Source organism: Gracilinanus agilis, chromosome 3, assembly GCF_016433145.1.
Source record: "Gracilinanus agilis isolate LMUSP501 chromosome 3, AgileGrace, whole genome shotgun sequence".
In the NCBI taxonomy this organism is placed as follows: domain Eukaryota; kingdom Metazoa; phylum Chordata; class Mammalia; order Didelphimorphia; family Didelphidae; genus Gracilinanus; species Gracilinanus agilis.
The window spans coordinates 648,782,351-648,794,646 of record NC_058132.1 but is presented as its reverse complement, the minus strand read 5'-3'; the positions used below and the strand labels follow the sequence as shown (position 1 = coordinate 648,794,646).

The 12,296-nt window shown below is 60.5% G+C and overlaps 1 protein-coding gene across 1 annotated transcript in view; it reads right to left on the bottom strand.

The window, feature by feature from the left end:
* Window positions 1-8,591: 8,591 nt before the first annotated feature.
* Window positions 8,592-12,296, bottom strand: part of THAP4 (THAP domain containing 4) — a 9,889-nt gene continuing 6,184 nt past the window's right edge. The window contains exons 3-5 of the mRNA XM_044667668.1: window positions 11,958-12,067; window positions 11,076-11,179; window positions 8,592-8,786 (exon numbers count right to left, since the gene is read on the bottom strand). Of these exons, the coding sequence (XP_044523603.1) occupies window positions 8,667-8,786; window positions 11,076-11,179; window positions 11,958-12,067 (334 nt within the window). The 3' untranslated portion in view covers window positions 8,592-8,666. The remainder of the gene's footprint in view (window positions 8,787-11,075; window positions 11,180-11,957; window positions 12,068-12,296) is intronic.

Below are 12,296 nucleotides of genomic sequence, written 5' to 3'. Positions count from 1 at the left end.
CCGGCTGTGAGCTGGGCAGGGGGGAGTTGGAGGCACTTTGGGGGTCCTCGTGGGGGTTGCATTAAGTGCGTCCATCAAACGGGGGGGGGGCCCAGAGCTTCACTAGCAGTTGGGATAAGAGGGGAGAAAGGAGAGAAGGGGAGAGGCGGGGGGAGGGGAGGCCCCGGACTTCCCTGAGCTTGGCTGTGGCAGTTCCGGTGACTCCTGCGGCCTTTCTCCCCTGGGCCCTTGTGGGAGAGGTCCTCGCAGGGAGCCGGCCCCTACAGCCCCCATTTTACAGACTAGTCAACAGAGGCCCGGAGGGCAGAGGGGACTCGCTGAGGGCCACCCAGCCAACGCTGGCACTCAGCCGCCGCCGCTGACCGTCTCCCGCAGGCAGCAGGTTCTGGGCTCCTTCCAACGCTTGGATTCTGGGATTCAGCAATTTTGAAAAATGGACGCAAACAGCAGGCGCCCTCTGAGTCCAGGCCCCAGTGCAGCTCCTTCCCGCAGCCGGGACGGGGAAGCCCAGCGAGGCTGGCGGGGCTCCAGGCCCAGACAGTGCAGGGCGGGAGGCCACGTGCCCCCACCTACCCAAGGGGCCGCCCCTCCTGCCTTCATGAAGCAGCTGCTCTCTGCACGGGGGGCAGGAAGACAAGGGAGCGACTCCGTCCCGAAGGGGCCTGCTCTGGGGGCCCGGCTCGGCCCGGGCGGCTCTGACTGAGCCCGGATGGGAAGGGGCTGAGGGAAGGCCTAGGCCGGGACGAGGCTCCGGTGGGTCAGTCGGTGTCGCTGGACAGGCGTTTATAAAGCTTCTCCTCTGTGCCAGGCCCGGTGCCCGGAGCCCGGATGAGGGAGAGAGAGAGCCGGCAATGCTCGAGGGGGAGGTGGGGGACGTTCAAACCCTCAAAATAAAGGCTTGCGGTGCGCGGCTTATTGGCTCAGTTTTAAACCAGAGTCCAAGTCTTCTCCCTGCCCGTGACTCAGCCACGAGCCATCGCTGGGCACCCTGGCCTGGGCACCGAGTGCGTGCCCTGACCTGCGCGGCGGGGCGTCCCGAGAAGGCTGGGCGATGACTTCAGGCTCACCAACAGCCGGGCCTGGAGCCCGAGCGCTCAGCTGCCGGGGCACGCGGAGTCTGCGGCTCTGCCTCGACTCGTCCAGGTGCCTCGGAGGGAGCCGGGGCTGAGCAGCTGGCGTGTGTCATCCGCCCTGGCATCATCGGGCAGCAATCTGCGGGGAGGGAGGCCGCAGGACGCCGAGGAAAGCCTGGCTTCGGGTCCCCCAAGTGCTGGTGCTGCAGAGCAGAGAGCCCCCTCTCCTCCACTGGCCAGGAGGATACCAGGATAGAGCCAGACACCTGGGGGGTGAATTCTACTCTCCACGTGGCCTTGGGCAAGTCATTTATCCTCTGTGGGCCTCAGTTTCCTCTCCTGTAAAATGAAGAGATTGGCCTACATTGGCTCAGGCATTTCTTCCAGTTTCAGGAATGGCGTCCAGGTCTGCCAAGCACTTCCCCTCCTCTTCTGCTTCTCTGTGTTGGGGCCTCTCTTCGCTCGATCCCGTTTGGGGTCCTCTAGATAAGAGACTGAAGGGGTTGGGGATGACCCTCCCGGCCTGCCACGTTTGGATGAGTCTCCACCAAAGGCCGCTCTGGAGAGCCCGTCAGTCTCCAGGATGGCCCGTCCTGAAGAGCTCGGAAGGCCCAGCGGCACTGAGGCAAAAAGGGAAATGCAGGCCTGAGGCTGGGGCCCGGAATGGCTGCCAAAGGAAGGAGATGGCTGAGGGCGGTCCTGGGGCGTGTGGAGAGCCGTGGCCTGGCAGGAGGAGGCCGGAGGTGGCCAGCTCTGCCCCTCTTGGACTGGCTGCCCGCAGAGTCTGCCTCCTGCCTCACCAAGAGGCCCTGCGGGAGACCTTCTTACAGCGAGCTTCAGAACCACTAAGGATGAGAAGGACTCTACTCGAGCCTCTTTCCCACCTGTAGGGCCCGTCTTGAGGTTTGTGCTCTGGGGCTGACGAGTCTGCGTGGCCTCCCTCCCATTACGGCGAAGCCCCTTCTCCCTGTCGAGGCTCCGATGACGGCTGGCTCTCCTGCTGCTCTATCAGGAACTCTAACACGCTCGGGTGGCTTCCTCCATGGTCGCCCCCATTTCTGCTTAGGCAACCATCCCTCCTGCTTGGCCAAGCTCTGGCCCTCCGCCCCAGGCCCCTTGTGGCTACTTCCACCTTTCAGAGGACGAGTTTAGCATTAAAGACATTCGAGAATGTGCCGGCTGACCCGGTCCTGGTGGAGAGAGCTCTCGCCCGGGTGCCCAGGCAGCCGAAGACCCTCATCCACACACTTTGCATGGAGGCAGGGGATGCTCCTGGGATGCCGATTCTGTGGCATCTGAGGAATCTGAAGAGGGGATTTTCGGTGAGACTGTGCTCTGCCTGGCACCACTGAACTGATCTCATGGAAAGGATGCAGAAGCCGAGATATTTTCGGTAGGCTTCATTCGTCTCGCTCTGGGGCATCTCCCAGGCCAGGAGGGTCAGTTCCTTCATCGTAGGCAAACGTCCTTTGGATTTCAGGCCTGGTGATGCACATCAGGGCTGAGGAGTGAAATCGGGTCATCTGATCCCAGCTGTGTGACCCTGGGTCAGTCACTTCACCCCCATTGCCCAGCCCTTACTGCTCTTCTACCTTGGAACTAATACACAGGATTGATTCTAAGGTGGAAGGTTTTAAAAAAGAAGAGAAAGAAGGTCATCTGAGGAATGACTCCCACCGAGCTGCTGTTCATTCAGGAGGACAGAAGTCCTCGCACTCTGTGGTTGTCCCAAAAAGCCTCTCGGGGTTCAGTGGGCTTTGCTCCAGACCCGTGCCCACCTCTGGCCCAGTGCCATCCCCTTTGTTGAACTCTTCTCTCCTCTTCCATGGATCTTCACCCCCAAACCTTCTCCCCTTCCACTTCCCTATTGCTGTCAAGGCTGCCTTCAGCCCCCCCAGCTGCCCAGACCCCTCACTCACCTTCATTTCCCTTATCCAATCTGTTGCCCAGTATCAATGTTTCTGCCTTCAACACATCTTTTACATCTGGCACTGATGCCCTCTTGGCACGGGCCCTCATCATGGGGCTTTCTTTTGCAATTTTTTTTATTTTTTGAATTTAAATTTTGAATATTTCCCCCTAATTACATGTTGCATGTGCTTTCCCCCTCCCCCAGCCCCTCCCATCCCCCCAGTAGCCCACCCACAATTCCCCTGGGTTTTACACGTATCATGGATCAAGACCCAATTCCATTATTATTGATAGTTGGACTAGAGTTCTCGTTTAGCTTCTCCATCCCCAGTGAGCTCCCCATCAGCCCATGTGTTCAAGCAGTTGTTTTTCTTCTGTGTTTCTCCTCCTACCATCACTGGGCTTTTGAATTAGCCCAATGATTGTTCTTCCTGCCAAAAATCTCTTTCCCCTCCAGTCCATTCTCCGTTCAGCTCCTGAACAGATCTTCCTTCCCTCCCTCCCTCCTTTCTTCCTTTCATTTCCTCCTTCCTTCCTTCTTTCCTTTCTTTCTTCCTTCCCTCCTTCCTTTCATTTCCTTCTTTCCTTTCTTTCTTCCTTCCCTCCTTCCTTTCATTTCCTTCTTTCCTTTCTTCCCTCCTTCCTTCTGCTTTAAAATCAATCCTAAGTATTGGTTCCAAAACAGTAGAGTGGTAAGGGTTGGACAATGGGGGGGGGGAGGGAGGTAAGTGACTTGCCCAGGGTCACTTAGCTAGGTAGCATCTCAGGTCACATTTGACCTCAGGACCTCCCCAGCTCCAGGCCTGGCTTTCTATCCACGGAGCCGCCCAGCTGCCCCAAAGCAGGTCTAAAGTGGGCTTCCTATCGCCTTCAGAGTCCAATATTGGCATTTCAAGCCCTCCACCGTCTGCCTCCTCCTCCCTTTGCAGGCATCTTACACTCGACTCTCCCCAGGCTAGGAGCCGGGCACCCTGGCTCTTTTCTCCTTTTCTCCAAGCAGACGCTCCATCTCCCAGCTCTGCCTTTTGGCTGGCTGAGCCCCGGGCCTGGGCTGTTCTCCCTCCCCGGTTCTGCCTGCTGGCCTCCCTCAAGCCTCAGCTAAAGAAGGCCCTTCTCTAGCAGCAGCCCCCGTCCCTCCTCCGGGGTGCGCGGCAGCTCTCTGAGGGTCCAGAATGTCTCTTTGCCCTTCTTTGAGCCCCGGCTGCACAATGGGGCCCGGAGCAGGGCGTGGACTGAACCCAGGACCTGGTGGCTGCCTGCCTGGCATCAGAGGCGCATTCGTTCCCGTCCTCCCTGGCAGAGGGGGAGGAGGGAGGACGCCATCCCGACTCCAATGAGGCTGCGTCCAAGGGGCATCTCTCGCCTTTGTTCCTCACTCTTTGGGGGTATTTCGGCCACCCCCGACAGAAGAGCGAAATGCAGAGGAAGAAGTCTGAATCCTGAAAGGGAGACGCTGAGCTCTTGCCCAGACGGGACCAAAGCCATCCATTTCCCTCATCGGCTGCTCCTCCTTCTCAGGAGAAAAGGGGCTCTAGCGAGGGCTCTGGGAACCTGGCCGTCCCGCAGAGGGGAGCCACCTTGCTCCAAAGTCTGGGATGGGCGAGAAGCTTTAGGGTTACAGCTCTAAAGGAGGTGTAAACTCCCGAGGTCTGGGATTCAAATCCTGCCTCTCCCCTCTCCATTCAGAGTGGCTTTAGCGACGTCACCGTCAGCCGGGCCTTGGCTTTCTTTGGGGTAACATGAAGGGGGGCAGCCCGGAGAGCCGATTTCGAAGGACCCTTCCTGGCCAAATCCCCTGGAGAATGCCGCTCAGGCCGGATGAAGAGGGGAATGGCTGATGGGCTCCAAACATTCCTGAACGCTCGCCAACGACGGCAGTCCTGTTTTTCCCACCAGGGGGACCGTGTGATGGGAGCGGCTGCTCCCCAGAGAGCTTCGGGTGCTGTCTGAACACCCCCAGGGCCCAAATGTAGTGGGGGGGGGCTGCCCTTGGAGGAATGGTGAGGACAAGTGACAAGAGTGGCTGAGAGAGTCTGGGGCAAGTGTAGACACTATAAGGGTGGAGACCTGCTCATCGCAGGCTGGACAGCACATTCTTGAATTGGGGCAGAACTAGAGCTGGGGACAGGTCAAAAGGCACTTGTGGTGAGGCCACTGTCAGCTGCCCTCTCAGGGAGTCTCTGCTCCCCTGACAGGCCTGGTGAGAGGCAGTGGGGGAACCCTAGAAAAACTGGGTCTTCTCCCCCAGAGGCTGGCATCTGGCCCCACTAAGGACGGCAGGCCCTAAGTGGTCGCCTTTGTTCTTCTGCCTTAGGTGGAGGCCGAGCTGAAGGCTCGGAGGGACCTTTCAAAAGGCCTCTGGGAGGGAGTCCAGATCAGTGGCCCGAGGAGGGCCTTTTGGGTGGCGGAGGCCGATCCTGGACAGGGACTCAGTGGGAGCAGAGCTAGAGGCTGCCTTCTCTCCCTGCCCTGCTGTCAGGACCCAGGGTTGGGGCTTTACTACCCTGGCTTCAGTCATCATCCCTTCGATAATGCACTGACGGATGGAGGCGTTTAAGGGGCTCCAGGCTCCTGGCCATGGGGGCTGGCAGGGGCAGCAGTCGGGCCAATGGCTCTAGAGGAGAGACAACCCCAAACCCTCTAGATGCCTCTAGAGGACCACTGAGGGGAGACGGAGAAAGAGCCCAGGGCACGGCTGCTCCAGCACGAAAGCTTCCTTTTGATTCAATTCACGGCCAGCAGGCCGGATGCAGAAAGGGAAGGGAACATCGTTTCATTCCTTCAGAAATGCAGTCACCCGGGACAGGTTTGCATCTCCTGAAACCCCAATATTGCGTATCTCAATTTCCTTCCTGATAATAGAGACAAGAGATCAAATCGTGCCTCAGATACTTACCATCTGTGGGCCTCAGTTTCATCATCTGTGAAATGGGTATCATTTAGTGACAGCCTCCTAGGAAGGCTGTGAAGATCGCACGAGATATTTGTATACACAAAACCTAAAGATCTGCGCCCGCACCCATGAAGCTGAGGTTTTAGTGAGAAGCAACACCGCCCCCCCCGAAACTTCATTAAGGAGTGAAATGACATTTACACACAGATGGAGGGAGGGAGAGAGGATGGGTAAACAGATAGATAGACAGATAGATACAGATGGATAGACTGACATAGACACAGACAGATAAAGATAGGATGGATGGAGGAGGAGAGCAAGGGGGAAGGGGAAGAGAGAAAAGGAGGGGGCTGGAGAGAGAGAGAGAGAGAGAGAGAGAGAGAGGGGGGCGGGAGAGGGAGGGAGAGAGAGAGGGAGAGAGAAAGGAGAGGGAGAGAAAGAGAGAGAGAGAGGGGGGGGGAGAGAAAGAGATAGAAGGGGAGAGAGGATGAGAAAGAGAGAGGAAGAGAGAGGCTCGAGAGGGAGAGACGGAGAGAGAGGAAGAGAGGCTGGAGGGGGAGAGACAGAGAGAGAGAGAGGCTGGAGGGGGAGAGAGAGAGGCTGGAGGGGGAGAGAGCTCTCACAGTTATTATGCTTGTTGGGAGAGACACCTAATCTTGGTCACTTATTGACTGTAGCAAGAAGACGGAGACTGCAGGTGGCTGCCAAATTCACCGCCGTCTTCTGCTGCTTGAGATGGTCAGCCTTGTCTGGGAATCCATGATGGGTGCTGGCCTCCCACCTCCTAAATGCCACTAAAGTATTTCTTCACCTCTTGACTTGAACAACTAAGTTCTCCCCTTTGCTTGGACCACCTCCCTTTTCCTAGAATTACAACCTCTAATTAGGTCACCCTTTTGCCGGCAGTGGAGTTTCATGGTTCTTCTCCCTCCTTCCTCGCTCCCTTGCCTTGCTATTACCTTCTCCTGTTCCTGCCCTTTAATCTCGCTCCTCGTCTTGCCACCTTCTTCCATGGAAGTGGAATCTGGATCTGGATCTGGTTCTTCCTCCCATTTCCATTTCTTCCCAGTTTCTCCAGCCCCAGGTTGGTCTCTGCTCCGTCTCCTCCTCGCCTTCACAACCTTGTGTTCTTTCTAATTCAGTTCAGCTCCTCTTTTCTGATCCTTCTCCCATAGAAATCAAAAGCCACAGAAAAGCAACATGGCGGCCGTTCTGATTGCCAGTGAGGACGCCCGGGTCATCTTTATTTCTCCCTGGCACGAATGCCGTGGGCTCCACTTTTCCTCCTGGGCTCACAGTTCTGTAATACTTTATTTTTTATTTTTTAAACCCTTAACTTCTGTGTATTAACTTATAGATGGAAGATTGGTAAGGGTGGGCAATGGGGGTCAAGTGACTTGCCCAGGGTCACACAGCTGGGAAGTGTCCAAGGCTGGATTTGAACCCAGGACCTCCCGTCTCTAGGCCTGGCTCTCCATCCACTGAGCTACCCAGCTGCCCCTCTGTAATACTTTAAGTATAAGACCGTGTTTGGTCTTATAACGAACTTGGTGTATAGTAGATATTATTATCCCATTTAACAAGTGAGAAAACCGAGGCTCAAAGAAGATGCCAATTTTCTGCACAGCGAGTGTCCATTTTGCCCAAGAATTCCACCTCTTCTCTCTCCGATGGACGGAGACGAGGTCTTGCCAAAGGCGCCGAGATCCCAGAGTTGGGGGGAAGTTAAGGCCGTCAGACTCAGAAACGGGCACCGGGTTGACTCAGAAAGCCTCACAGGCCCCCCTTTTAGCTTTACCTTTTGTCCTGGAGTCAATGCTGTGTATTTGCTCTAAGGGAGACCCAGGGGTTCCTGTGCAGATAATGGGGACCTTCCGCCTGACGGCCACGGGGTTAGGTGACTTGCCCAGGATCATAAATCTAGATCCCTTTTTAAAAAATGAATCCATCAGCCCATGAACCCAAGGCAGGAACGAGCCTTTAATCAGGTTTGGGCCAAAGCGGAGCCCACGGGGCCTCCCGCCCCTCCTGGCTCACCTTTACTCGCCATTTGGCACAGGAAGTCCCTGAGGCCTAGAAGCGGGCTGGGGGGTCCAGACCCAAACTCGGGGCCTCTTATTCCCCGGCTTGTCCAGCTCCCCTGGAATGCTCTCTTCTTCCTTCCTCCGGACGTGTGTCTCCTGGAGGCTCAGGCTTTCCCCCGAGGACCGTCACTACGGCCGTGGAGGAGCCCGCAGGAGGGAGGCGGCGAAGGGAAGGCGCCCCCCAGCCGTCCCACGCTGGTCCTCGAGGCCACAGACCGGCCCCGATGAGCGCCGACGTTGAGGAGGGGCTGCTGGGCGGGTGCCCCCCTCCCCCACGTCTGGGGCCCTCTCTGACCCCCCCGGATCCCGGGAATGACCTCGGCTCAAGAAGGCCGGGACGGCCTGGCTGAAAAGGGTCCTTCTGTCCTTCTGCGCGGCTGTTCTCAGGGGCGGCTTTGAACGAGGGGAGGGACGAGGCGGGAGGTGAGGCGGGAGGCGGCTGGGAGGTCCGGGAGGGCCCCGCCGGGCCTCCCCCATTTGTCGGGCCAGGAGCCGGCTAGACTTCGGGGCTCCCGGACAAGCGCGAACCCGCCCCGCCTGCGAGAAGCCCGCATCCGCTCGGGCTCTTTGGGGAAGGGCTCGGCCCCCCCTCCCCGGCGGGGCCCAACAAACGGACGAGGGACACGTGGGGGTGTTCAAAACCGCAGCCATAAAAATAAAGGGGTTTTATTTGGTTTCTCTGGGGCTGCTCCCCGCTCCCGCCCGCTAAGGCGTCACGCGCTTGTAGGTGATGTGCAGGTGCTGCGTCATCGGCTGGGTGCTGGTCGCCATGGAGACCGTCTGCTCTAGCCTCCCGTCGGCCGTCAGGCGGAAGGTCCGCATTATCTGCGCAGGAAAGAGAAGGCGCCGTCTGAGGGGGGCGAGCGCGGCAGGGACCCCCCAGCTCGGCCTCCCGGCCCGACACAGCAGAGAGGCGGCGGCCTGGGGCCCGCGCGCTCCCCGCCTTTCCACTCCTTCCCACATTGTTTCTGGGGTGCTACGAGACTTCACCCAGAATTTAAACCCAAGAGCCCCCCAACCGGGCCGCCCAGCTCGAGGGCCCGCGGGGGCCGCATGGGCAGGGGCCGCGCAGCCCTGGGCTCGGGCCCGCGATGTCCGGCTCCCCAGCCGGCCGGCCCGGCCGTTCGTCTCCTCCACTTTCTCACGCTCAGAAAGCGAGAAGCGCCGGCGGGAGTCTGGGTGGGCCCTGCGGGGGCCCCTCGCAGGCTTCACGCCCAAGAAACGTCTTTTCCTTTCTGAGCGGCCTCCAGGCCTTCCTTCCGGCCCTCGGCTGGTCCGGCGGGAGGAGATGCTCCACGGGCGGTGCTCGTGCCCAGAACCGGGCCGTCACCGATGGACGAGGAGGGAAGGCCACGGCCGGCCGGGGAGGCCCGAGCAGACGGTCCCCGGGCGGGCCCTGCCCTTCCCCGGGGGGGCCACCTTCCCCGTTCTTTATGGGAGCCGCCTCCTCCCCAGAGGCCCGGAGCAGAGAGGGCAGAGGCTTCCCAAGGGCCCCCCATCCCGGGCTTCAGTTGGGGAGCTTCAGGCAGGGAAGGCTCGAGGGGACCCCTAGAGGCGGCAGCTCTCTTGCTGGGGGCTCCCAGGACCAGCCTCTGGGCCTCAAGAATGTCTCCGCCCCCTCTTAGGGGAGACCCGCCTTCTGTGTCGGCCTCCACAACCCCATGTTTACCTGCCCGGCCTGACAGCGCCTCCCGCTCCCTCCAGTCCGTCTGCCGCCCTGCCCAGGCTGACAGATAGACGGCCACAGGAGGGCCCCCGGGGTCTGCGGGGGGAGACAAGGGGGGGACCAAGGAGGCCAGAAAGGAGCCAGCGGGGAGGAGTTTTTGGACACGCCATTCCCCGGGCCTCAAGGAGCCTCAGTTTCCCCATCGATAAGAGACCTCCAGGGAGGCCACCAAGAGCTGACCGTTCTTGCTAACCCCCTTGGGCGGGCTCGGGCACTGGGGAGGCCCAGAACTCGGCCCTCTGCTTTGTTCCTCTCGTCCCCTGGAAGGGGTGCTGCCAGCTGTGCTGGGGTACGGGGGGGCCTCGCGGCTCCCTTCTCGTCTGTCCCTCTTTAATCTCCGTTTCAGGGTGGCTCGCCCCGAGGCAGAGGGAGGGCGGCAGCCATGAAGCTCTCAATAGAGACGATGGAGCAGGTCGGGGGGCCCAAACGGATGCCCGACTTCCCCTCTGAGCTTCGCAGGAACTTAAAAAACAGACCATGCGGGGCGTTGAGGTGGCTCGGCTGGGAGGTCCTGGGTTCAAATGTGGCCTCAGGCCCTTCCTGGCGGGGGGGGGGGGCAGGCGAAGGTCTTACCCCCTCCTGCCCGGGAACCAGGGCTTCGTGCTGATCCCGGAGCAGACGGGAGGCTTGTAAGAAGCGCAGCCGCCCCGCCGCCATAATGCGCCTTCGGGAAGGAAGCCCAGATGCACTCGCAGCCCCGGCCTCATCCCGGCCAGAGAATTCCTTTGGCACCAGGGCCGGCCTGGCAGCAGATGCCCGAAGGCCTCCTCGGGCCTCCCCGGGTCTCCTCGGGTCTCCCCAGGCCTCCTTGGGTCTCCCCGGGCCTCCTCAGGTCTCCTCGGGGCCTCCCTGGGCCTCCCCGGGCCTCCTCGGGTCTCCCCGGGCCTCCTCAGGTCTCCTCGGGGCCTCCCTGGGCCTCCCCGGGCCTCCTCAGGTCTCCCCGGGCCTCCTCAGGTCTCCTCGGGCCTCCCTGGGCCTCCCCGGGCCTCCTCAGGCCTCCCCGGGCCTCCTCAGGTCTCCCTGGGCTTCCTCAGGCCCGCCGGCGCTTCAAGGCTGCCGCTTGAGCCCGTGGAGGGAGCCATAAAGACGGCACCGAGCGAGTTGGGCCAGGCCCGCCTGGCCAGGCCCTGCGCTTCAGCCGGACAGCGAGAGCCCCGGAGGAGAGAGGAATGAGAAGGCCCTCTGGCCGAACCCCGAGGCACCCCGATTTCCAGGAAGTCTCCCTTCCGGACACCCAGGTGGCCCCCACTTAAGGGCTCAGAACGGCTGATGCCAAACCCACGAGAACCTTCGAGCGGGAGGGAGGAATCTGGGAAGGGGGGGGCCGCAGGGCACCCCCGAGCGCCCTCGGACCCGTGCGGTGCCCACGTGCAGGGCTGGGCTCTCACCTGCTCCACCCTGGGCTCGGCTGCGAAGGACATCCTGGCGATGGAGTGGGACGCGATGCAGAGCTCCTGCCCGTTCAGCTCGCCTTCCTCCACTTCCACGATCCCTGAAAGAGGAGGCGGCCGCGCTCAGCCCGCCGTCTGCTTCCCGTTCCTGATCCCCACCCAGCCGGGGTGCCATCCCTGACAGGGACGTGTGGGCACAGGCGGAGCTCAGGGCCTCTGCACAGGCCCCCCCACGTCCCACCCCCTCGGCCATGACACAAGCGGTGGCGCTGGGGAACCTGGGGGCCCCCCGCATCCCGCCCCCCGCGGGGCTGCCATCTCCACCGGGAAGCCCAGCCGCTCTCCCTTCTGTCTGGCCCAGGACTGGGGAGTCTTGGGGGCGGTTCTCTGTTCTCCCCTGGCTTCGGGCAATGAGGCCAAATGAGGCCCCGTCAGGCCTAGCGGACAAGCTGGCAGGAGAGCAGGGGAGGCCGTCATCCAGAGCGATCCGGGGGACGCTCCCTTCCATCAGATCCCGGACTGGGGACGGCAAGCCTGATCCACGGCTGCTTTCTGTCCTTTGGGCCCAGAATCCCCCTCGAGAACCAAACCATTTCTCGAGGAGCCAGGCGAGAAGCTGCCCCTGAGACAGCAGACGCCCCTCTGGGAAAAGGGGGCCCAAGTCTGCAGCCCCTCAAAGTGCCGGAGCAGGAAAAGGGATCCCCTGAAAGCAGCTGGACCCTGGCTTCTAGGAGGGCCTCAATCCAGACACCCTTGAGCCCCCCCACATGGCAGCAGCCTGGTACGCTGGCACTCCTTGGCTCTGCCCAGTGACTCTCCCTGTGCCAGCGGCCCAAGGTGGGAGTGAGGGCACCAGGGGCGCACGCAGGGGGCCAGTACCTGTGTTCTGGGCGCTCACAAAGGCCACCTTGTTGGAGTCGGGCTTGAGACGGATGAACCCACATTCCCTGTGCATTGGCTTCTTGGTGTCTGGATGGAAGGCATTGAACCTGGGCAGAAAACCAGGAATGGGGCAGATGTCATTAGCAGGCAGGGCTTTGTGGGGAGGGGGGGAAGGAAAAGAAAGAGAAGGAGGAAGAAGAGAGGAGGAGGAGAAAAAAGAGGAGGAGAAGGAGAAGGAGAAAGAAAGGGAGGAGAAGAAAGAGAAGGAGGAGAAGAAAGAAAAAGAGAAGAGAAGGAGGAGGAGAAAAAAGAGAAGAGGAGAAGAAAGAAAAAGAG